Genomic DNA, 25409 nt, shown 5'->3' with positions numbered 1-25409 from the left:
GGAGGACAAAGCAATGTGGAACAGTTTCTCTGTCATTTCAGAAACATCACAGCAGCCATCCAGTCTTCCAGTTAAAAGCAGCACTCGCGGCTTCGGCCTTTACACTTCCTTTCATCACATTCTGGCTTTCACACCTTTTGACCGAGTGTTGGAAAGTAAGAAAGAAAAAGGAGGTTGGTCACAACAAAGGGCAGAAACCCTTACGCAGCTGAACTGTCTGAGATGGGGGCGTACATGTAAAAAGTGCAGCCATGTGGAAAAGACAACATCAGGAACATAAACATGTAAACTGAGAACGGATGAGAAAGTGTGAGCACATGTGCACTCTGTGTGTGTGTGTGTGTGTGTGTGTGTGTGTGTGTGTGTGTGTGTGTGTGTGTGTGTGTGTGTGTGTGTGTGTGTGTGTGTGTGTGTGTGTGTGTGTGTGCGTGCGTGTGTGCGTGTGTGCGTGCGTGTGTGATTTCACTTTAGAAGATGCCCAATCACGCCTGCTGCTTCCACAGGTACTTTGAGGCAGAAGAGCATACATATCCTTGACCTCATCTCACAACAGACCTGACAGCGAGAAGACAGACGCTCAGTGAAGAGCTGACACACACACACACACACACACACACACACACACACACACACACACACACACACACACACACACACACACACACACACACAGAAAGGAAGGGAATTAGGAATGTATGTGTGGGTGAAGAATCTGTCAAGTAAAGGCAGACAGAGGGACAGACAGAGGGACAGACAGAGGGACAGACAGAGGGATAGGCAGAGGGACAGGCAGAGGGACAGACAGAGGGACAGACAGAGGGATAGGCAGAGGGACAGACAGAGGGACAGACAGAGGGATAGGCAGAGGGACAGACAGAGGGATAGGCAGAGGGACAGACAGAGGGATAGGCAGAGGGACAGACAGAGGGATAGGCAGAGGGACAGGCAGAGGGACAGGCAGAGGGACAGACAGAGGGACAGGCAGAGGGATAGGCAGAGGGACAGACAGAGGGACATGCAGAGGGACAGACAGGGGACAGACAGAGGGATAGGCAGAGGGACAGACAGAGGGACAGGCAGAGGGACAGACAGAGGGACAGGCAGAGGGACAGACAGAGGGATAGGCAGAGGGACAGACAGAGGGACAGGCAGAGGGACAGACAGAGGGACAGGCAGAGGGACAGGCAGAGGGACAGACAGAGGGATAGGCAGAGGGACAGACAGAGGGACAGGCAGAGGGACAGACAGAGGGACAGACAGAGGGACAGACAGAGGGATAGGCAGAGGGACAGGCAGAGGGACAGACAGAGGGACAGACAGAGGGACAGACAGAGGGATAGGCAGAGGGACAGGCAGAGGGACAGACAGAGGGACAGACAGAGGGATAGGCAGAGGGACAGGCAGAGGGACAGACAGAGGGACAGACAGAGGGATAGGCAGAGGGACAGACAGAGGGACAGACAGAGGGATAGGCAGAGGGACAGACAGAGGGATAGGCAGAGGGACAGACAGAGGGATAGGCAGAGGGACAGACAGAGGGATAGGCAGAGGGACAGGCAGAGGGACAGACAGAGGGACAGGCAGAGGGATAGGCAGAGGGACAGACAGAGGGACATGCAGAGGGACAGACAGGGGACAGACAGAGGGATAGGCAGAGGGACAGACAGAGGGACAGGCAGAGGGACAGACAGAGGGACAGGCAGAGGGACAGACAGAGGGATAGGCAGAGGGACAGACAGAGGGACAGACAGAGGGATAGGCAGAGGGACAGACAGAGGGATAGACAGAGGGACAGACAGAGGGATAGGCAGAGGGACAGACAGAGGGACAGGCAGAGGGACAGACAGAGGGATAGGCAGAGGGACAGACAGAGGGACAGGCAGAGGGACAGACAGAGGGACAGACAGAGGGATAGGCAGAGGGACAGACAGAGGGATAGGCAGAGGGACAGACAGAGGGATAGGCAGAGGGACAGACAGAGGGATAGACAGAGGGACAGGCAGAGGGACAGACAGAGGGACAGACAGAGGGATAGGCAGAGGGACAGGCAGAGGGACAGACAGAGGGACAGACTGAAAGGGAAAACCGGGTCCATCTGACTCATTTTCACAGCCTGCAGGATGAATAGGGCCTCCGTGCTCCTGCCCTGTCCAAACACACCTCACGGTTGTCTGCTCCCTGAAACAACAAATAACACACACACACATACACACCAACCATCCTGACAGTGGGCACAATAACCCTATTGAGAGGCATCAATAAGGGGCAGAAAGAGAAATGGAAGAGGCGGAGTAAAAGATTGACAACACACACATACAAACCGACACAATCTGCAGTGCGGTTATCTTGCCAGCTTGTCGGTATGAGCTATATCTACTCTCACTCCTCATCCTCAATCCAACATTGGTCAGGTGGAAATTGCAGAAACCTGGACAAACACTTATTTGTTCGAGGGCAAATCAGCAGTATTGTTTCCCAAGACAAAAGGTCTGGAGATGTCAGATCTCCACGCTCTGATTACTCACACATCCAGGCAGAAGCAAGCATGTGTGCACATGCAAACTGCAACTATGTTTTCTCATCAGGTGTTGAACATGACTTTTACCACACACAGGCTAACAAGTTCCTACCCGACACACACACGTGTAGGGTTAGGTCCCCATAACTGCCCAATGTGTGAAACCATTTGGGAAAGTCTAAAATCTGGGAAACAGGCTGGTTTCATCTATGCATGTGTGAATTGTACACGCTCTGTGAAAATGCACAAGTGTCTTCTTTAGTTCTGTCCATCAGAGAAGTGACAGAAACCATTTATGCAATGGAGAAGCCATTTTGAAACTGGGGCATTTTCTTGAGAGCAGAGCTAAACAAAACAGGCACACGGAGAACAGACTGCAACTCTTGGCCCAAAACTCAGCCCATAAAATGTCCAAGTCACTTTTTCCACACTCAGCAACTCTTGATGTTGTACAGAAACGCCACAAAAAGAGGGGGATGGGGTACAGGATGAAGGAAGGAACGAGGAAGTCAGAAGAGAGGGCAGGAAACAGGGAGAGGGGCAAACACATAAAAAAAAACAACTTTAACAGCACGAGTCTTGAGCAATTAGAAGGGATATCATGTAGCTACACACACACACACACACACACACTGCAGGCTAGAGACAGATCTATGTTAAGAATGAGAGACTAGAAGGATAGAAAGGGAGGCGAGACAAAAGGGCAGGAAGAGGATGACAGTGCGGCATTTCCACTTTGGTGGTGAAGCCAGTGACACGTCCAACTTAGTGGGTTTGCACCAATTAACTCGCCAAACCAAAGCCACAGCACAAACCTTCAAAAATGAAACTAAATCACCACAACCGCAGACTAAAATGGTGATTAAGAGCTGTTGATCATCACAATGTGCTCGCCAATTTTTACCTACAGTGGGCGACATTATTTCAGATTTTACTCACAATGCCTTTGAGCAGATGTGCCTTACAAACAGATTCTAAGTGGAAACGGGAGGAGAGCAAGGATATGATGCAAAATGAATGCGTCAGAGTTAGAGTAGGAAAAAGAGACGGGGTGAGAAACCTCAGTGGTATGTTCCTTAAAAAAACTGCCCCTTTGGTAATTATTCTTGTTGTCAACAATCTCATCATCCACATTCTTTCAAACTGACATTATACTTAAAATAAACCAATAAAACACAAAAAAACATGTGAAAGTTAGTCCTACTGAGCTGATTTTCAGAAGAGAACAATTTCTACGTAACATCTGCAAACCCTATCTGCTCCCTCCCTAAACCCTGGAGAAAAACAGGAAAGTTTTCTACGTTGTTTAAATCACAATACATAAACAAGCTGTTAAGAGGCTCCATGTTTGTATGAAACAAACAGGCGTATTATCTGAAAGAGCTGGCAGAAAGAAGCAGAGGAAGTGTGGAAACGATTAGCTAGCTGCATCCAGCCAGCACCAAGCACCAATACAAGCCTCTGCATCATCCTCAGAGACCAACGTGGCCCAGAGCAGCAGACGGTTGTGTGCACGTCAGGAGAATACACTCTTTTATCCCTGCTTATGCCACACTGAGCCTTTTTATGACTTGTACTACACGGGGCAAGAAAACAGGACCCATTTGTACGTGGTACAAAAACTGACCAATTGGTCGGTTTTAGATTTAAGGGGAAATAACTGTTTTAAAATGGTGAAAAGCACTAGATACCCTAAAGTATAACTTAGGAATTAGATGTATTTGAAGTAACAGATTTGAGATATTTGTTTAACTGAGCATTAGAGCTGAAATGTTCTTGACAAGACAGTGGATGTCTGCTCAGATGTGATGCGGACCATTAGCCTAGAAGTCTAGACAGACATTAGCTAAAAGATTTTGCTCTGCATGTCAATCTAGCCACGCCCCTTTGTAGCCTCATCATTGGCCCAATCAGTTTTGTGTTTTGCCAATCACAGCACTCTATCGGTTTTGTGGGCGGGATGATGCGATGGAGCAAAACAACTAAGGTGGTGGCAGCTTCTTTGATCAAGTTTTGGCATCAACTTTGGACTATTTAGACTTGGGCTTCTCTTTGAGTCAAGAGCAGATACATATACTTAAGTCCTTCATTTAGAAAAAGGATGTATTTGTGCCTTCTTATTTCAGAAACAATTATTTACCAAATGGGTTAAAAGTTTATCATCATGGCCATGTGACTTGGCATGATCGCAGACACGACCCATCCTGCAGTTGTATCATTAGATGGAATCAATAGAAAATCAAACAAAACTACTGTAAGAACTTGAGTTTACACTTAGACCCTGTTGACGAGCTGCCAGGTAGCACACAAAATAAAGATAATTTTTTACAGTTTGGCCAATATAATCATATAGTGTTCTGTTTATTTAGATTCAATCAAAAAACCTGAATCATACAAAATAGGTCAGACGAGTACAAAAGTCAGAAAAAGGGATTGTCTCCAAAACAAGAGCATGTGCACTGTTGCATTTTTGTAGCTAATGCCTGTTTGCACCTTTTGCACTCAAATGTGTCATTTTGCTAAGCAACAGAAAAAAATCACACACTGTACTGATTACTATTAACTCTGCACAGATAGCATTTTAAAATAAAAACCTTTATGACTCTTTCACCTTTACAGATCGTTAACTTAAAATACTCCTATACATCAGAATATTAAAACAGAGAAACTTTTTCAGTTCTAAAATTGTTTGGGAGATTTTACTGATATACTTTTATTATTATTATTATTATTATTATTATTATTATTATTATATCAAACCTTGTTTTTATTTAGATGAAGCAGTTTTAAAGAATGACAGTGCGTTTATGCTACAACTGGAACTAACAGGCATAATGCGGAGGTTTTTGTTAGACTTGTGTACATAATACAATTTCACTTAGCTTAATCTTAATTGGAGATTTTATGATGATATATAGCCTATATGGCATGTAAGAATAGCCAGAGGACTTAAAAAGCTTTGTGTAGCGGCTGGTGTTTGGTTTTAAGCCAATAATAAACTGTCGGCTGGTGAGCTTCTTATTTCAGACAACACAGTTTCCGGGTCTCATAAACGCAGGCTTTGTTTATGTCCGTTTCTCCGTCAGTGCTCGGGTTGAGGTAGCTAACGTTTCAGCTCCACGTTCATTTATTAACTATGGGCTGCGTTTTGTGGCACGAGCTCTCAGCGGCTCAGGCACGAGACATGTAGCCTAAAGACTCCAGCGCGTGAGCAGCGGGACCCTGTGGACGTACCCCATCCCCAGTCCTGCCCTTTCTCCAACAACCTTCCCCGGTGTGTTTGCCACACAGCAGCGGGCCCCTCACATTCCAGCGCGACCATGTGTCGTAATAAGAAATAAAAGTTGCGCTCGTCTTTTATTCATGTTGTTACAATTAGCGCCAAACGCGGAAACGATAACTTTTCAGCAATCGTGTGAAAAAATACTCCACATACCACATCACTCACCTCCTCTCCTGCGGGTTCACGTCCTCCTCGGTGGGCTCCACTGCTGTTCGTTTTTTTCCCCCTCCTCCTCCTCCCCTGTTTTCTCTCCCTTGGCCTGTTTCTTTCTCCTCCCTCCCAGATGCCGCTAGTCTCCGGTAGGGGAAACCGAGGGACGCTGCTCCGGAAACAAACGCTCCGTTCCCCACCACCCTTCTCTCAATTCTAACATTTCCCAAATTGGTCTATTTTCTTGTCATATATCGATTTTTATTTCAGCAATAAAGAAAAGTGTTACTAGACAAAAATGTAGAACTGTGCTTTGGTATTATTTGCAGATGAAAGTGCAAATTATTCTTTTTTTAATCTCCCCACTTCCTATTCCAAGTCATGGGCGTAGTTTTGTGGTGCGACAGGGGGGCATGCACCCTCTCCCCCCTCCCACACACTCACACACACATTATGGTCTATAAGGCTTGTGATTGTGACATCATCACCGACGCGTCCGCCCTGTTGGAGGCGTGTGAGTCCTTAATTGTTGCTTGTTACTACTGTAAACAGCACGCTCAGTCTCGTTCTTGCAGATTACATTAAACTATTATCCATTTGATCGGTTTTATTATACAACTCTAGTAAATTGTTGCTGTGTTGTGGGGTGACACACGTGATCGTCAGGGGAATAAAGGTGGAAAACAATCTAACTTCACCGTTTCCTGCTTGGAGGCAATACCACGGAGACCAAGAATCTAGCATAACAAAGTCTCGTCGGCTCGCTTGGATCGCAGCTATAAGGCGACCAAACATCATCTTCTGGAGTGTTTTCATTCTGGTAAGTTACAGATGGTGTCTGTTTTTTGTACATCAATTCTTTCCTTCAATCGCAACACACACACACACACACACACACACTCACATGCCGATGAGCTAATGCGGGTGCAGTGACACACAACACAACTCCTCTTGCTACACTTCTTCTGTGAGATGACAATTTTGATTAGTTTACTAGAAAAACCAGCAAATAAAACGTTTACCTCTCATCCGACATTGGCATCTGCTCACACCACAAACAACAAACCGAAAATGTCCGTTATGCAGACCTGCAGCGGCAACAATATGTCATCGGTGCTCTGGTCTTGGGTCTTTCTCATGGATCAAAACCATTTATAACACTGATTTTGTCCACATACCGGTCCCCGACGCCTTTATATAACGTATCCTTGTATATTCCACATCCTTTTGGGGATTTTATAATGTTTAATACTTTCTTTCACCCAAATCTGCTTGTTCTCTGCGACAGTACCGTTTGTTTCACGGTGTGTTTACACTCGTCAGCCTTCCAACATGGCCGCGCACATCCCAGAATGCTTATGCATAATCACGTGTGATCACAAGCCCTATTGGTGTTTCCTACTCGTTTTTTTACTAAAATTAGGTAAATTTTGTTAATAAATGATGTTTACTAAACATTCCACAAAAGTAAGTAATATTTGGATCATTGATCCCCATACCACCACTGGAGCTATTTGTCTGTCTAGAAGTCTAGACCACCTTTAGGGAGTCCAAGTCTCCTCCCTTTCTGGTCGGCTCATGGGTCCCCGGAAGAACGAAAAAATTAATGCAAGGTTTCCTCTTTACGAAAAGGTAGAAAATGCAATATAGTCTAAAAAAAAGATAAATATTAAACATCAGGATTACAAATGGGTGTGACATGGATATGGAGGTTAAATCATTAGTATGATGATGCAGCTGTGTTTCATTCAGAACTACTATGACTTTGCACATGTGGATGTAAACCGAATGCATTTAGGCCACAACTGCTGCATCACACTAATGCATGCCACCTTCAAGTTTTAACATTCAGATCATAAAGCTCACCCATCCAATAAATGTCCCCACAATGTAGTGAAGGTTGGTCTGAAGACTAGGAAAACAGGTTTGTGGGCACTGGTATTAAGATGTAGCCTAGTGAACTAGACCAAATCCTTGCTTTGCAAAGTTTGTTTATATATTCACATATATAGTCTGGCTTGCCAGGCTAATTAAGATGCTAATAGTAATTTAATAAGTATTATTGATATTGATTAAGTGTATGTGATCCTCACAAACCTGATTGTTCCACAAGGAAAACAAAAACAATTGTAAAAGAAAGAGCGTCTGCAATTAACTTTTAATACTGACAAAGACGTCAGAGTATCATTACAATCTCTGTCAGTTTTTTAAAATCTTAGTTTCTGTGTCACATTCTCCTGCATACTGACACTAATAAATGGAGAGTCTCGGTTTCGGTTGCATTTTTGCTTTTCTTAATTTTGCATAAACCTTTGATCCTAAATAAACTTTTCGTTTTAAAATCGTTCAACAAGCACAGGGAAATTAAATTAGACTGTTTTCATGACACGGGACAGAAAATGCTCGGGTGCGGTACTGGCCCCTAGTGGTCAAAATAAAATACTACATCAGGCATGACCTCTGCTTTGGTCACTTTTTACTACACGAGCGTCAGATGACTGATACAGCCCAGATAAGAATAAACATAGTAGTGCAGCCTACACAGATGTGAAGCAATCTGCTCTGTTCAGAATTAATTGGCACTGTGGAGGCATAAAGTCAAAAAGTTCAGTCACAGCAATTGCAGTTTTTTTGGACCACCTGATAAAGAAATTAGACACTAGGAGCCTTATTTTATAATACATTTGCAAACAAAACACTTTTCGTTTTTCTAGAGCCTAAAAATATAAAGTTTTCATTTGAGGTTCAATTGATAAGTTTTATAATTATTTCCAGAGCTTGATATTGTGTTATCAATATGTATTCCACATTTTTTGTATTTGCTTTTTTTGTGGGAGTGAAAAGGAAGTTGACTAGCAAAACTAACAGGGTTTTTTTTCAGTCACATTTCACACAATTTGCAACCAATACAAGATTTATATTTGCTTAAATTGTTAGGAAACATGCGGAGTTTTTATTTGGCTGTAATGAAAGTGAATGTGAAACACATAAATAAAACTTTTGTTTTATTAGTCGTTTGGAGGTAGAATTAGTGTTTCTGTAGAAACTATCACCTCCAGGCCGCCAGGTGGCGCTGTGCTAACTACAACACCAGTCGTTGACCAATCATCTGCGTTCTTAAATTTGAACTAGAAGCGGGTGGTGTTTGGGCGTCGTATCTTTGGTAGAAAATCAGAAATAAAATGATCTAAATGAGTTAAGATCGACATTATATCCTCCAAGTGGACTAAATTAGCATTGTGGCTGGAACCCACGAGGTTTTTATCGGGTGCTGCTTCTCTCGTTTTTCTTTTTGGCGAAGTCGGATCGGATTCTCAGCTAGCTTTCTGAGTTGGCCGTTTGAAGTTTGAACCCCTTTCCGAGTTGGCTAAAATTGTAAACATGCAACCATCCAAGCCGCTGTATTTGAAGACATACAGTAAGCGGGCGCGGAAGTTAACCGCTTGGATTTTACCCGAAGACCACCAACGTGGACGGATCTTCGACAGCACCCCATGTTCGGATGACACATCCGCGTTGGAGCCTGAGCCCACACAGCGGAGGCCCCGGTATGTTCACAGCATCATCTCACCGTTATGGCTCAAACTTTGATTAAGTTCATTAGGTTCTGTAAAAGTTCGATTAAATACGCGTATAAAGTCTATTTCTTGCACCAGCTTGACTAAACTGAATCCAAATTGCATTTATAAATTCAAAACACATAAAGTGTTCATGCTCTGAACTTGTAGTATTTGTACACATTTATTGTCTTTGAAACAATATTAGATGCTGTTCTTTATGAAGTTCGAGGATGTTAACAAAATTAAGCATAAATATAAGAAGGTGAAAAGGTCAAGTCATTACAGGTTTCAACAATTGAGCTGCTTTTGATTGTGTTTTTACATTAAAACAAAGTAAGCTGATCTGAAAACACTTTTAAACATTAGTGTGTTGTTGACATACTGAAAACTATTGATCGCTCATATTTATTTTAACATGTCATCTTAGTATTACTGTTATTATTGATAGTAGTATACTGTATTATAGCACAGATAAAGTACCCACCAAAGTACTCAAGAGAACTCAGTCTTGTTTCTTGTGTGTCCTTCTTGTCCACAGAAAGAAGCGAACAATAGCTGGCATTAACAAAAAAATGCGTTCTGCAAAGAGAAAAGCCTTGTTGTGTTTGACTGAAAAGAGTGATGCTGGTGATCTGAGTGATGAAGAGAACGTCTCCCCTCCCAGGTCTGTGAAGGACTTTTCAGCTCAAAGTGTTCCTCAAATGCTTGTGGACACTCTGTGATTAACACCTGTACTTAAGCGGATAACCCTATTCTAAAGTTGAGTAGCCAATTCAAATTCCATGGCGCTCTAAGGGACAGAGGTATTGCCTACATTATATCTCAGTACAGGTTAAGACGACAATCACTTTCACGGATTCCCCAAAAAAATTACACATAAGTGCTGAAAGGGGGAAAACTCCGTATCTGTCTTAAGCACATGTTTTTCAGTAATTTAAATATACATTTAAGTAAAATTCTTCACCAGCAGACTTAGACAGGACTTTTAATCGGCTCTACTTAAGAGGTATAATCGCCAATTATTTATATATAAAAAAGTAAAAACATTCAAATGATATATCGGTTTCCCCCTACAACACATCTATATTACCTGTACATCTTCTCTTTTGTAATTAAACAGAGGGAGGCACACAAAAGTGGGAGTTCCCAAAGAACAACGTTCTGCAAGGGGAAAAGCCGTGTCATTTGTAACTGACCTGCGTAGCAATGAAGAAAATGTGAGTGATGAAGAGAACGTCTCCCCTCTCCACTCTGTGCCAGCTTACCAGAGCAGGTTTGTGAACAAATGTGCAGCCAAAGCTTTTTTTATAGCATTTTTTTTGCCATGTATCAATCTACTTTAATATTCTGTAAAATGTTAAATTGCCTGTATTTATACAGCACCTTCTAGAGTTCACAAACCCCCCAAGGTGCTTTACAACATAACAGTCACTGACCCATGCGCACACACATTCGAACGCTGATGGTTATGGGCTACATTGTAGCGACAGCTGTCCTGGGGCGCATTGACAGAAGCACAGCAGGCCTTTCGGTTATAAGCCATTACATTAGGGATGCACAAAATATCGGTATCGGCCGATGTTAGTCATTTTTTAACATATGTATCGGTCTGATAAATAAAACAGGGCCGAAATTAACAACCAATATTTTTTCCATCTTGTTTCCATTTGTTTGTCTGTTTCAGGGGTTGTGGGGGTGGGGTGTGTGTATTTGTTTAGTCATGTGACAGTGATTGTAGTCAGAAGCGTAAATGTGTGTGGTGTGTAATAATAATAATAATAATAATAATGTAAATTCAGCTTTAATCATTTTCATTCTCTACAAAACCTGTTGATTTTAGATGCATTAATGCCTGAGCCTATGTAGGGGTAACGCTGGCCAGTATATATCCGTGTTGGCAAATATCGGCTATCGGCCATAACGGTGATATTAATATCTGAAATCTGTATCGCCGTGAAGTGAAAATTTTTATTTTGAATTTAAATTTATATTCTGAATTGTTGTTATGTCAGTGCAAAATAAATATTTCATGCATGCTTTCGTTCTTTTTTAAACACAGAAACAGTTTTGTTTACCTGTTTGTAACTACAGTTTCGCCGACGGCTGCCGGCTTCTTCAGGCTGACGCTGATGGTGGCGCGTCACTTCCTTCTCCGTTTATCTGCGGGCAGCAGAGGACGTTGTCGCCCTCTACTGCCCGCTCTCCCCTCTCCGACGATGCAGTCCCATGCGTGGTCCAGCGTGTAAACTCCGTCGTCCCTGTTCATGGTCCCACATCCACGCCTCCTTATCTCGATTGCTTCCTTGATCCATCTTTTGTATTTTTGTTGTTCAGTGGTTATGATCCGTGTGCTGTCCCAGTCCATTATATGGTTTTCTCTTAAGCAATGATCTGTTACGGCTGACTTTTTTATTGTACTTTTTGCTTCTTCTTTTGCTGCTCTTGTGTGTTTACGACTTGCCTCTTTCTCGCACTCCTTTCTGTGTTCTATTGTCCGTGTATTGAGTTGGCGTCCGGTTTCTCCTATGTATGTTTTATTGCATATTTTGCATGGGATTTCGTAGATGACTCCACATTTTTGTCCAGCTGATATTTTGTCTTTTGGGTGTACTAGTCTGTTTCTAACTGTTGTGTATGGCTTTGTTGGTGTGTTTATGTTGTGTTTTTTCATTGTTGCTCTTATTTTTCCGTTATGCCTCTGATGTATGGTAGGGTTATAATGGAAAAAATAAGAGCAACAATGAAAAAACACAACATAAACACACCAACAAAGCCATACACAACAGTTAGAAACAGATTAGTACACCCAAAAGACAAAATATCAGCTGGACAAAAATGTGGAGTCATCTACGAAATCCCATGCAAAATATGCAATAAAACATACATAGGAGAAACCGGACGCCAACTCAATACACGTACAATAGAACACAGAAAGGAGTGCGAGAAAGAGGCAAGTCGTAAACACACAAGAGCAGCAAAAGAAGAAGCAAAAAGTACAATAAAAAAGTCAGCCGTAACAGATCATTGCTTAAGAGAAAACCATATAATGGACTGGGACAGCACACGGATCATAACCACCGAACAACAAAAATACAAAAGATGGATCAAGGAAGCAATCGAGATAAGGAGGCGTGGATGTGGGACCATGAACAGGGACGACGGAGTTTACACGCTGGACCACGCATGGGACTGCATCGTCGGAGAGGGGAGAGCGGGCAGTAGAGGGCGACAACGTCCTCTGCTGCCCGCAGATAAACGGAGAAGGAAGTGACGCGCCACCATCAGCGTCAGCCTGAAGAAGCCGGCAGCCGTCGGCGAAACTGTAGCTACAAACAGGTAAACAAAACTGTTTCTGTGTTTAAAAAAGAACGAAAGCATGGATTTAGAAAGACACAGCAAGAACACACCTAAGATGTTCAAAAATATTTCATGGTTTTTAATTGATTTATTGCAAAGCCTTGATTTAATGAGGTTAGTACACGTCATAGCCATGAATACTATAGTTCTAATTATTGACATAATAATTAATTTGGGTTTGTCGGGCTTGGTTTCTTTATTTTCGGTTTTCTGTTTCGACCAAGCGTTTTCCTTTCGGTGCACCCCTACTAAACGCTGTTGTTTTAAATATTTACCTCTTTGCTCGTTACCACTGATGAGCTTGTTATTTTTCTGGAGATTGCACTCCCAGGGATTTTTGACCCTAATGGGCATCTGTTGGTAAGATCTTACGCGCACACAAAAAACACCTTGCTTGCAATGATTTAGGTGTGTATGGCCCCCTATCGCCAGGGAAAATGCACACGGTCACTTTAAGTTCACATAACAAAGACCTGCTGAAGTTACTATGGAGTGTGGCTAGACTGACCTGCAGAGCAAAATCTTTTCCTACTGCTATGGTTGGTCTAGATTTCTCGGCTAATTGTTCGGTGCTTTGGGCTGCACAAACATTTTCATAGCTCTTAAAATAAACAAACCCAGTTTTTTGTTCTGTGTTTTTGCTGCTTGTCTCATTGTATGACGTTTTCACAGTTCTGATAACTTTTTTGTCCGCACAGTTTTCTCTTTGGAGCGTTTTTTCTTTGTTAAATAGCTGTTTATGCATTTCTGAAATAATCTGCACATCCTCAGGGAAACCCGTCATGTGTCTGCACCGGTTTTTACAAGGCAGAGAGTTCTGAGGTTATTGAGCAGGAGTATCAGTAAAAAGGAAACATCAGCACTGAAAGTTTCTGCTAAATGGAAAAGGTGAGTGTTAGGGGTGTGTTGTAGGAAGAGTCTGGCGATACGATAAAAATGACAATACAGGGGAGACGATGCAATATTATGAGATACTAAAAGCAAAAGGATGATTGCATTTTTTAAGACTGAATTTAATTGGAAAACACAGGCTAGACGCTTCCAAGACACATCCAGTGTTATGAGATCTGTTTTTTCATCAGAATGGCGGTGCAAACTGCTGCCACCTATCAGTTGGAGTATGAATTGCACCCCACAAACATATACAGTAAATGTTTGCATGGAAAATCTCAGTCAAAAAAATAGATACACTGCTTTTAGATATAGATTCAGTATTAAAACACAATATATCACAATATTTCAGAGCATCAGTATTTTCTTGCATTTCTAGAAAGTAGTATGTCAATTTTTTGATGTTCTTATTAAAATGCTGTAATGATTTAAATTACAGGTTATTTAATGAGCCATAAGGCGTGGAATTCCATAGAAAATATGAAATCCACCTTACGGATCTGTGAGGTTATTTAAACCAGAAGATTGGAACTTTTTATTGCAGGGATTAGATAATCGCTTCGTATTCACTCAGAGACAACAGAAGAGAGAGAATCAAGTTTAAAAGTTAAGAATTTTATTACTAACAAATTAAACTAGACTGACTTTAAACACTAAATGTATAGTGTAACTAAAGTGGATGAGACGGTGAATGGATGACAAGTGATGTTAAATCAGAACCAGCAAATCCGAAGAAGCGATTTGTTCTGAGGGGAACTGAAGGTGATGTCTTCGCATTAAGCTTTGGTTAGGAGGTTCATAAACACATGAGACACCATTTGCCGGTCTATCTACCCGTCAGGAAGTCCCCTTTAGATCAGGAATATCGAGGTCCAGCTTGACCTTCTCTGGAACCGAGCCGGTAGGAAAAACAGCGGTTGCCGATCAGTCCAGTCTGTGAGTTACTTCCGGGTCACGGCACTTTGTTGGAGTCTGGTGAGAGTGAGACCCAAGCCTGGGTCTTGATGGTTCAGCTTTTATTCTGAAAGGAACTGTTGCCTCAGTTTGTATAGTGACAAATTTTTCAGCTTGTCATTGGTTATTTTAGTTGAAGAGTATAGTTCAGGATTGGCCACTCCGACACTTTCTCTGGAACGCTTTGAACTAACGACAAGACTGGACTGATCGGCAACCGCTGCTTTTCCTACCGGCTCGGTTCCAGAGAAGGTCAAGCTGGAACTCGATATTCCTGATCTAAAGGGGACTTCCTGAAGGGTAGGTAGACCGGCAAATGGTGTCTCATGTGTTTATGAACCTCCTAACCAAAGCTTAATGCGAAGACATCACCTTCAGTTCCCGTCAGAACAAATCGCTTCTTCGGATTTGCTGGTTCTGATTTAACATCACTTGTCATCCATTCACCGTCTCATCCACTTTAGTTGCACTATACATTTAGTTTTAAAGTCAGTCTAGTTTAATTTGTTAGTAATAAGATTCTTAACTTTTAAACTTGATTCTCTCTCATCTGTTGTCTCTGAGTGAATACGAAGCGATTATCTAATCCCTGCAATAAAAAGTTCCAATCTTCTGGTTTAAATAACCTCACAGATCCGTAAGGTGGATTTCATATTTCCTATGGAATCCCACGCCTTATGGCTCATTAAATAACATGTAATTTAAATCATTACATATATTTTGATTTCACAGATTGGTCACATCTTATTTACTGACCAACACTTTGATGGATTAGCTTTATTAAGATAGAGTTCTTTGATTAATTAAAAGAAAAGAGTTCATTCTTCAGTCTTCTGTTGAGCTGAAAATTAGCAGGTTAGAAGGAATGCATGAGACCTTGAGACCATATCTCATGCAGACTAGTCTTGTGCAGAGGAGGAAAAAAACAGTCATTTCATTCCGTTACAACGCCAAAGATTGTCTACAACGATTCCTGCTTTTCTTTTTCAGTGCTGGCCGCTTCGTAACTCGTCGCAGGTGCGCAGCTTCTGCCAAACCCCGGATCAGCACAGACTCCTCCAATGAATTTACTTGTTCCATCAGGACTCGCCAGGCTGTTAGGAAAAAACAAGTTATTTCGCTGTTCGGTCTTTCCAGTGCCGAGAGCTCGGTGAACCTTCCAGGAGTTTCCAGCTTTGCTACTGCCCCCTTCAGAGAAATATCCCTGAATGAGTCAGGGGACCACAGCCTGGTACCCTGCTCCAGAAAACCCATCTTCTGCTCCACGCCCTCAGCAGCCTCCTGTAGAAACCGAGGAAACTCTAAACCAAATCAGGTCACCACTCCCCCTTCTGTCTCAGTCAGCCGCATAGGTGCTTTTAACAGTTCTCAAGGAGATCTAGATCCAACCAGGCAGCCCCTCTCCTCGCCACAATCCGCATCTCTTTCTGGACTTTCAGACAACAATAAAGATCGGTCTCTTGATTTATTTCTTGAGCGTGAGAGAGGTAGCCTTGGTGAAGGAGCCAGAAGTCTGAGTGGATGCTCAGGGTCTAAGTGGGACGAGGAGTTTCCCAGTTTAGAGCCCCTCTCCGCAGACAATGAAAGCAACAGCCACTTTGTATCTGCAGCAGGAAACGTAGAGTGGCTAATACAGCCTCTGAAACAGAAATGCTTAAGCACACGTTGCACAATTCACCTGGAGAGGTTGGCACACCTACCTGTGACTCGGCTTTGCAATCAGACAACGTACTCATCCTGTGTGGAGCATTCAGTTCCAGTCGACAGCCATCCCTGCAAAACCCCACCTGTGGACAGTAGTCAGAATACTAATGCAGAATCGCTCCAACGTGAAGACTCTGTGATAAATAAACGACGCAGTGATAATTTAGGGTCCGTAAATAGTTTACACCTTTACCTTTCCAATTCGCTGAGTGACGAATCAAATCATCTATCAGCAGGTGGCTGCGAGAAGTCAGATGAACTCTCCAACATTAAAGCACACTCAGAGGAGGAGGAGTCAGTGATTTATATTGGCTCCCACCAGCTCACAGACCACAAAAGTGAGATTCAAATGGACACACAAGTCCTACCTGGAAACGCAGCACAAACACCGCTCACGGAAAAGGAGAAAGCAAAGGAAAGGAGCGTTTGTGTAAAATCGCATGTTATTTTACGAAGACGCCGGTTGTCACAGCAGCAACTCGTAAGTTTTACTCAACAAAAAGATGTCGCTACAACTCGGGAGACATTTCCTAATCAACCTGTCAACCAGCCAGAGGAAGGAAGTCCACCCTTTCTTAGAGCAGCAGCTAAGAGAAAACACAGCAGTTGTGAGAAGGCAGCAGGATCGACTCCACTGCTGAAGAAGAAACGCCTGAGAACAAAGAGAACAGTCAAACCAAAAGTTGTTCCACCTAAACCTTCATCAGGTGTGTCTGAGTCAGCCATCGATGAGCAGACTGGGATCAGCCCGCTGTCTGAGACGGACAAGAACGCTGCCAAAGTCGGCTCAAAATATGGAAGCTCTGTCGGCTCGACGGCCTCAGACAAAGATGCTGAAAACTATAAACCCGTCCCCACAAGGGAGAAGATGCCTTTGCCTCCTAAAAATAAGAAGAAGAGTGTGTTCAAACAGCAAATGGGGACCACAAGGAAGGCGTGTGTGAGTGGGAGGAGTGTGAGCCGCTGGAAGAACAAAGGCTGCGATGATGCATTCCTATTCAGAGCGGAGAAAAGGGGCAACACCGACCCTGTGGACTGCAGCATCAACGAGCTGATCTCAAAGCAGTACAGTCAGTCAAAGGTGAGAAACCTGACTGAAGTTTTTAATTATACACAGAAAAGAAAATCACAAATATTTGAAGTCATTGGAGCTTGTGTAGTATCTTTTACATTTTGAGTATATTTGTTTTAGGGCTGGGCGACATGGTCTAAAATCAATATCATGATATATTGAGGATTTCACTTCGATAACGATAAATGGACGATAACTACAGGCATGGGCAGAAACAAAAGCTGTCCACTAGATGGGGCTGTCACGTGGATTGCACACATTTTACACACTCCAGATCGTACAAAAAAAGGGACATGAACCGACGTTGCCAACCTACACACCTTTTTTTGTTTTTTTAATTCTCAAATTTATTGACGTGGGAAAAATTATTTCGATAAGAGTCAGAAATTTCGATAGCAGTAAATTTTCGATTTATTGCCCAGCCCTAATTTGTTTTCCCGAGTGTTTTGGATTAAAGCAGCAATCTGGACTTTTCCCTCGTTCAGGAATATGTATGATAGTCTTACCCTCACAAGCCTCAGCAAAGAGTTTGCATCATTGGATAATATTTAAATTGTGTTATTTTGCATTTTCATGTAGAAGCTTGGAAAGCTCCTCGCATAAAAAACAAAACTGCTTCTATGTTATGAAAAAAGGTCCCACTTGCCTTAGCCTGAACCCTCTGGGATCACCTCGGTTTCTTAAAACAGCTTTATGAGTTAATGTTTGTCTCAAAACCTCAACATGTTTTTCTGTTTTGCCTTTCACCAGCAGACACGTTTAGTTTTACCACATAACGTCCCCACCTGGTGGCTTATCTGGACCTGTCTCAACAGTTTCAGGCCTTAAAGCTGAAGCCAAACAAAACATGTGGGATCATCGAGTTCCCGGGAGGAAGCAGCCAGTTTGAATGGCTTACAGGCTGATGATGATTTCAAATCTTGTGTTTTAGTTTGGAGTTGAGATGAATTTCTCCACCCCGATGAGAGCGGCTCAGCGCGACATGCTGACGTCTCTGGTGTCTGATCTCTCTTCAAGAACACCCACCTGGAGCCGACTCAAATCGGCTCTCTCTGTTCATCGTAAGGGTAAGGATGCTGCTCGCTTCACCTGTACTGTCCCAGTACAGCTGTCCCAGTGGGTGACTGGACTTGATGTGTTTTTCCTATTGTTAGTGCAACTCACTCCAAGCAGGTTAACTTCAGCATCGTTGGGGACTCCATCGAAGTTCAGGCTAGCGGACGTCAGCCTGGATCTCTTTGCCACCCCTCGGCGTGCAACATTCCCCAGTCAGCTTCTGAAGCAACACTCCCTGGTGCGTCACACACCACCTGATTCAAGAAAGAGTACATCACAACCACTGCATGTTGACCTGACCAGATCTTTTCGTCACAGTCTCTATGTGAAGATCTGTCAGATGCCGAGAAGGTGTATGCTGAGTGTGGCCAGCATGGCCCTCTGCCTTGGGAGGAGTGTATTCTCCCTGATCGCATGAAACGATGTGTGAAGATTGGGGAAGGGACGTTTGGGGAGGTCTTCTCCACCACCAATGCTTCAGGAGATACTGTAGCTCTCAAAGTATGTACATGTACATGAACAAATTACAAAGTTTATACGATATTCTATCTTAGTGACTCCAAAACCTAAAAGTGTCTCTCAGCTTACAGATGGATTATTTGCTTCCAGATCATTCCAGTGGAGGGTCAAGAGAAGGTGAACGGGGAGGATCAGAAGAACTTTGGAGAGATTCTTCATGAGATTATCATCTCAAAGTGAGTGACACTCAGAATAACAAGTAACTATGTTTCATTTGCTGGGGATAGCAGAGGGCTCAATCTCTATGTGGTGACGACTACTTCAAAGTAGCGCAGCTGTGCGGCACTAATGAGCAGCGTTGGTTTGCTTTTCCTACCAGGGAGCTGAGCAGCCTGAAAGAGAAGCAGCAGAACCAGACTTGTGGGTTTATTGGACTCAATGAGTGAGTTTTCTCTCTGTTCTCTCTCTGTCTGCCTTTACGTGTCTCTGTGGCTTGATGTGTGTGTGTGTGTGTTTTGTTCTCTTGACAGCCTTCACTGCGTTAAAGGCAACTACCCACCAGATTTCCTGAAAGCTTGGGACCTGTTTGACCGACGCAAAGTCTCTGAGAATGACAGACCAGGTGGGTCACAGAAACAGGACAACTTCTTCCATGTGAGGATCAGGCTTTGTGCTCATTTATTTTAAAGTAATTCTTAATAAGTTTCCCACTTCTCCCTCCTACTGTTTGGAAGCTGAAATACAACTGTCATGAACAACCCTGCAGCAGCCTGCTGAAGCTAACAATAACAATGAGCTAATATGAGCCAACTGAAGCCACGAAGTAAAAAGATCCACACTGTTGAACAAGAAATATTATTACTTACAAGTCAAGTAACAACAAAGCCAGGTCACTATCAGTCTGTGATTTAGGATCTTCCAGCTCCCACGATGCCCACAAAATCAGCAAAATTCTTCTTGTGCTTTTTATTAACAGTCAGCGAGCTGAAAAAGCTAACTGCTAACCTTTAAATCAGCTACCAGCACAGTAAACAGCTATTGTCTTCAAGTAATGACCTCCCACTAGAGTTCCTACCTGAACCACAGAACTGTTATTTGCATTTCCTGGTCCATTGTGATGCTTCTCCAGTTTCTGGCTTAAGAACCACTGAAACTAGTTTGAAAAAATAGCTCAAAGTGTTAAAAACTCTTTACTGTTGTTTTAATGTGTCAATCTTATTTTTACCTCTTTTGCTTAGATTTCTTTGAAAATAATCAGCTTTTCATAATCCTGGAGTTTGAGTTTGGAGGCGTAGATTTGGAGCACAGCAACGGAAAGGTAGGATCAAAGTGACTTATCTGCTTAATGTTAAAAGACCTGTATCGTGCTATTTTACACCTTCTAGAGCAAAGATGGGCACAATAAATGATAAATATATTACCGTTGGCACTAATGAGATGTCATATTTTCTGAAATTTAAGTTATTTTCCTGACAGTCTGTCTCTGACGTTCACCCACCAAACTTTTGAACTATTCACGTAGCTGTTTGCATTTTGGTTGTACTCACCACACTGGCCTATCCATCGGATGGTTTTAATGTTGAAATGGCGCCGGTTTGAAGAAGTAATATGTTTGAAAACCCACTCTGGTACAGGCGGTGGTTTAACAAGCAGTCTGTGAAACAACGATCACATTCTGGCTCAGTACTTGAGAGCTCCTGAAGATTAAATCCAACCATTTCTGTCTCTTCTAGACAGGGATCCTGTACCTCTTGCAGACAAAAATTAATTTTTGGGTTCTAGGCATGATCAAAAATGCTGACTAGTTAGAAAGAAATCGCTAGTAGCTAGTGGGGTTAAACTCCCCACTAGCGACACAGAGACACTGGGTGTTAGTGTTTACAGTCCAGGGGAGGAGGGGTCCAGATTCAAGACTACGTAGAAGGGGTGGAGCAGGCAGTGATGATGCAATATGCCCCATCCAGGCTTATGCAGTAGCTTAGCTGAGTTTAGCAGAACTAAAAGGAAGAAGCAGCTGAGACAGAAAAATGAATGCCTGAAGCCAAAAACATTTTGAGGCTGTTTTTGATAGGGAAATGACAATATAACATGGTTAAAAGCTCCAAAAAGTGGATTTTGCATGATATAGGACCTTTAAAACTTGTTATTGATAAGTATTTAGTGCTCGACTCGTGCATCTTTTTATTAAAACTTTTTTTGTGTGTTAGCTGGCGTCTTTAGCAGTGGCAAAGAGCATCCTCCATCAGGTCACTGCTGCTCTGGCTGTTGCTGAGCAGGAACTACACTTTGAACACAGGTAGAGAGCACACACACACACACCACTGTTGACAGGCTCCATGCATCACTAACTTGGGGTCCTAAGCTATGCAGGACATTATTCATATAGTTTATAAAATGCATGACAGAAATCTCAGCAATACATTCACAGGTGTGGAAAGAAAAATGTCACATTTTAAAATCAATTGTCTCACTGACATCAGTGACTTCTGCAAACGTTTCCTTATTTCTTATTTTATGTTTTTTAATAACTTCAATAATTTCTTGACTAAATGCAAAATTATCATAGATGCTAAGTTCCCATGAAAATTTCACAAATGTCCTTTATTTTCTTAATAATGTGCATAAGACACTAGATGTTATTACACTACCACAGACCCGTGCGTGGGCTTTTTTAATCGTTTGACATTTTTGGGTCTAATTCAGGGACCTCCACTGGGGAAATGTGCTGGTTAAAACAACCAAGCAGAAGACTCTGAACTTCCTCCTCAATGGAACAGGTCACTGTGTGGAAACCAGTGGAGTTGTGGTCCACATCATTGACTATTCTCTCTCCAGGCTTGAAATTGGTCAGTATTTATTTCTCCTTCGACCCCACTGCCCATCCTCATCGTTTGTTATATATGTCCTGTTTTTGGTGGAATCTGCCATAACCGTGTGTGTTTTGTTTCCTCCAGATGAACTGACGGTGTCCTGTGATATCTCCAATGATCAGGAGCTGTTCATGGGCCAGGGAGACTACCAGTTTGAAATCTACAGACTGATGAGACAAGAGAATGGGTCGGTGATAAATGCAGATAAAAAAATTGTTTAACAGGAACAGAATTTAGTAACCAGCTTCATAATAACTTGTCTTAAAGGACATTTTTGGTATTCAGAATCTTTCCTGATCAGAGTAGCAAATAAATCTAAATTAAAACCACTGTTTTAAACTAAGAGCACACAACCATTTTAGTGATGTATTTTTTTTTTTTTTTTTTTTAATTCTCTTTAAAGAAACAACTGGAGCGACTACTACCCCCACTCCAATGTGCTGTGGCTCCACTACCTGAGCTCCAAGCTGCTTGCTCTGAAGTACCGAAACTCCAGGGGGAAGGGTACTCAGAGTACGCGCAAGGAGCTGACTGGTTTCCATGACAACGTCCTCCAGTACCGCTCTGCCACAGAGGCTCTGCAGAACTGTCCAATGTTTAACACCACCAACTAGCTGTACTGGATCACAAATCAAACTCTTTGTATATCAAACAAAATGTTTGAAGTTGGCGAACAAAATGAGCAAAAACAAAGCCCAATCTCACTGTTTAATGTTATTAAGTAGATTAGAATGGACAAATAAAAGCTAACTGTGTTTGTTTTGTAATCATGGATACATTTGTGATTTATTATTGTTTGATTTCTTGACTGGATTTTTATTTTTAATTGGATGGATGGATGGATGGATGGATGGATGGATTGAGTTAGAATAGCAGACTGGATGCTGAGGGTTGTGCTTGAGATCATTGGACTTCTGGTCGCCGTGGTTGCCACCTACAAGACTGTCATCAGTCCTTTGATCAACAAGACTAATAAATTGTGTATTTAGCTGTACGCTTTTCAGTTCTTCATGAATTTTGTGGAAATGAGTTGCGTTTTGAAGAAGGTTGTCAGACCAGCAGGCACCAGGATGTGTGTGGTTGGGACACAACCAGTGTAGTTAGCTCAGAGACCTCAGCAAGCGAGTGAGTCCATCTGCAGCTCAGAGGAGCTTTTAGGAGCATAAGAGCGTCACGTGTCCCAAGATAAGCATGAAGGACAGAATGAGATTCACCAAAACTGGTGAAGGTGTGATTTACAGAGGTCTTGGAAAAAGAACCAATATTTCAAATGTATTTTTTTTAATAACTGTAATCAGTGTTGTGAGTAGCGCGGTACAAAAGTAATTACTGTAATGCATTGCTTTTTGCTGTAATGTAAGGCATAGGGAAAGAAAATGGTAATACTCAGCACAATTGTACAGGGGTAATGGCTCAAATGCTCGGCGCACGGCTAATGACATTTACAAAATCGCTCCACCAAAACAAAATAATTCACCTGCGATCGTTCATATCAGCCCATATTCTCTGTACTTAATGTACTTTTCTGACGTGCTTTGCCTCAGCTGAGTTCATAATCTGTGCCCCGGTGATTTCAACTCATTGCTGCAGGAGCGCAGCGCAATTTAAGCTTTTTTTTTGTGTGTGTGCCTTCGGTAGATCCCTTTGGCTGATTAGTTAGAAAGTAGGAAATCTAGGAAACATTTTTTTCTGGAAGACTGAGAAAATATGCAGCATGCAGGAAGGTTAGAGAGAGAATGGCTGGAAATTATTCAAATAAAATCAAGAAAACAAAACAAAGTGCTTGAAAATAAATAAAAGTAGGTAGATTTATCCCCAATACACATTTTTACCAGTAAAAAGCTATATATATATATATATATATATATATATATATAAATGTTTAATATTTATACATGTGATAGAATCAGATCACCCTCAAAAGTCAGTCCCACATCCAGGGCCGTATCAAGGCATTTGGGGACCAAGGCTAAATAGGCTTGGAGCCCCACCAGCTCACTCCCTGCTCAGTTAATCTAAGATGGCAGCGTGCTGAGAGTAGTTTGTTGTTGCGTTTATTTAACAAACAATTGTTATTTTATCTGACTAACAGCAACACTAGCTCAGACACCACTTCACCTTCCACTGGATGTGTCACGAATTCACGGAGCATCACATGACCTAATTCATATTGAAGTTGTTTTGGTGAAAGTAACTTAAAGTAATGCAAAAGTAGTGTAATGCCTTACATTTTAAAATCAGTAATATTGTAATGTAATCAATTACTTTAAAATGAGGGTAATAAGTAATAAATAATGTGTTAGTTTTGAAGTAACTTGCCCAACACTGTAATTATATTGTCAACTAAAACATTTAAAACTCTTATAATGATTCCAATTATTAATGTACCGTAAAAGCACCTGCTAACATCAAAACTCACCGATGCAGCAAACTTTAAACCACTTGGTGAATCTCAAACCCCAAAGAAAGTAAAGTTGCTGAGCAAGCTGAGTTTTAAAGACCAGAGAAACCTGTGAAAGTGTGCAAAAGTTGGTCTCAGTTATGAACTTTCAAACTATCTTTTAATTCATCCATTATGTGGTCAAATTTAAATTCACTGGTAACACTTAATAACATGGGTCCCTTTATTAATTTTACTTAGTGCATTAATAAGCTTTTAATTAAAGTATTAACTGCTTAATCATATTATGTAATGTATTACTGGGTAGACCCCCCCCTCCCCAGGTCCTAACCTTAAGGACACTAAACATTTAATAATGGTAACAATAAAGGGATTGTTTATTAACACTTAATAATGCACTAAGTAATGTTAATGAATAGACCCTTATAAACTGTTACCAATTCGTTCTAGAGCAGAGCCGTCAAAGTTTAGAATCCAAAGAGCCGCTTTGCCCCTCAGTCCACTTCAACGCATTACAGCTGCATCTACAGGACTGCTTGGGAATTTTTTTTTTTTTTGATAAATATCTAAGGTGGAAGATCAGGGCCGCTTAAAAGAAAAAAGAATGTGTTGGAATTTTGAAAAAATATCTGTTTTAAGATCAAAGTCTGAGTTTTTTCTTCCTCTGTAAATTCAGAGATTTGTTGTCCTGTTTGGAAATCCACCATTCTGTTTCTATATGTCTGAAGTGCGTTTTACTTCATTTCTAAATGAAGTAAAAACAACACCCTGTGGTAGTAAAAAAAAAGGTTACTGCAACCACTTTAAATAACTGGAGCTTTTTGCCAGCCGTCGCCAAATTACAATTGTCAGCAGGAGACACGGCAACCCCACACTCGCTGATGGTAACAGTAGTTACATTCCTCCTTCCTTGTTGTGAAAGGAGAAAAACTGACAATCCCTTCAGCCAGCTGGATATGAAATATGTTTCAGTATAACCTTCCTTCCAAAATGACTGAAACATTAGACTCTTTTGGGATTTTCTCACTGTAAAATACTCACTATATTCTTACATATTGTGCTAGCCTGATCAGCCAGAGCCATGCTTCCTTATGGGAAACAAGGGGTCTGGGAACTCTCCTGTTATTCAAATAA

At 42.0% G+C, this 25409-nt stretch overlaps 2 protein-coding genes across 6 annotated transcripts in view; one reads left to right on the top strand and one right to left on the bottom strand.

The window, feature by feature from the left end:
- apbb2b (amyloid beta (A4) precursor protein-binding, family B, member 2b) overlaps positions 1–6119 on the bottom strand; it is a 78326-nt gene extending 72207 nt beyond the window's left edge. For 3 of the 4 annotated variants that reach the window (XM_054744775.2, XM_054744777.2, XM_054744778.2), the window contains exon 1: positions 5967–6119. The gene's annotated coding sequence lies outside the window, so the exon portion shown is untranslated. Of the gene's footprint in view, positions 1–5954 lie in introns of all 4 variants that reach the window. The other variant, XM_054744776.2, reaches the window with a different exon arrangement.
- Positions 6120–9059: 2940 nt separating this feature from the next.
- Positions 9060–22664, top strand: haspin (histone H3 associated protein kinase). Of its 2 annotated transcripts, XM_015943581.3 has the most exons (16): positions 9060–9499; positions 10050–10175; positions 10632–10784; positions 13640–13756; positions 15704–17498; positions 18421–18556; positions 18644–18783; positions 18864–19046; positions 19155–19240; positions 19384–19446; positions 19535–19626; positions 20243–20322; positions 21212–21300; positions 21708–21850; positions 21959–22061; positions 22278–22664. In XM_015943581.3, the coding sequence occupies exons 1-16, from the start codon at positions 9333–9335 to the stop codon at positions 22486–22488; spliced, it is 3684 nt and encodes a 1227-aa protein (XP_015799067.3). In that variant the 5' UTR covers positions 9060–9332; the 3' UTR covers positions 22489–22664. The 2 variants fall into 2 exon arrangements, with proteins under 2 accessions (XP_015799067.3, XP_015799068.3); XM_015943582.3 differs by lacking the exon at positions 13640–13756.
- The last annotated feature ends 2745 nt before the right edge of the window (positions 22665–25409 follow it).

Source organism: Nothobranchius furzeri, chromosome 6 (genome assembly GCF_043380555.1).
Source record: "Nothobranchius furzeri strain GRZ-AD chromosome 6, NfurGRZ-RIMD1, whole genome shotgun sequence".
Taxonomy (NCBI): Eukaryota; Metazoa; Chordata; class Actinopteri; order Cyprinodontiformes; family Nothobranchiidae; genus Nothobranchius; species Nothobranchius furzeri.
Note: the sequence above shows the minus strand (reverse complement) of the source record. Positions and strands in the feature narration are given on the sequence as shown.

Coding starts and splice junctions, on each gene's coding strand:
- haspin (XM_015943581.3), top strand. CDS start 9,333: ATGCAACCATCCAAGCCGCTGTATTTGAAGACATACAGTAAGCGGGCG. Junction 9,500..10,049: donor CCCACACAGCGGAGGCCCCG/GTATGTTCACAG, acceptor TCTTGTCCACAG/AAAGAAGCGAACAATAGCTG. Junction 19,627..20,242: donor CTCTGAGAATGACAGACCAG/GTGGGTCACAGA, acceptor TCTTTTGCTTAG/ATTTCTTTGAAAATAATCAG.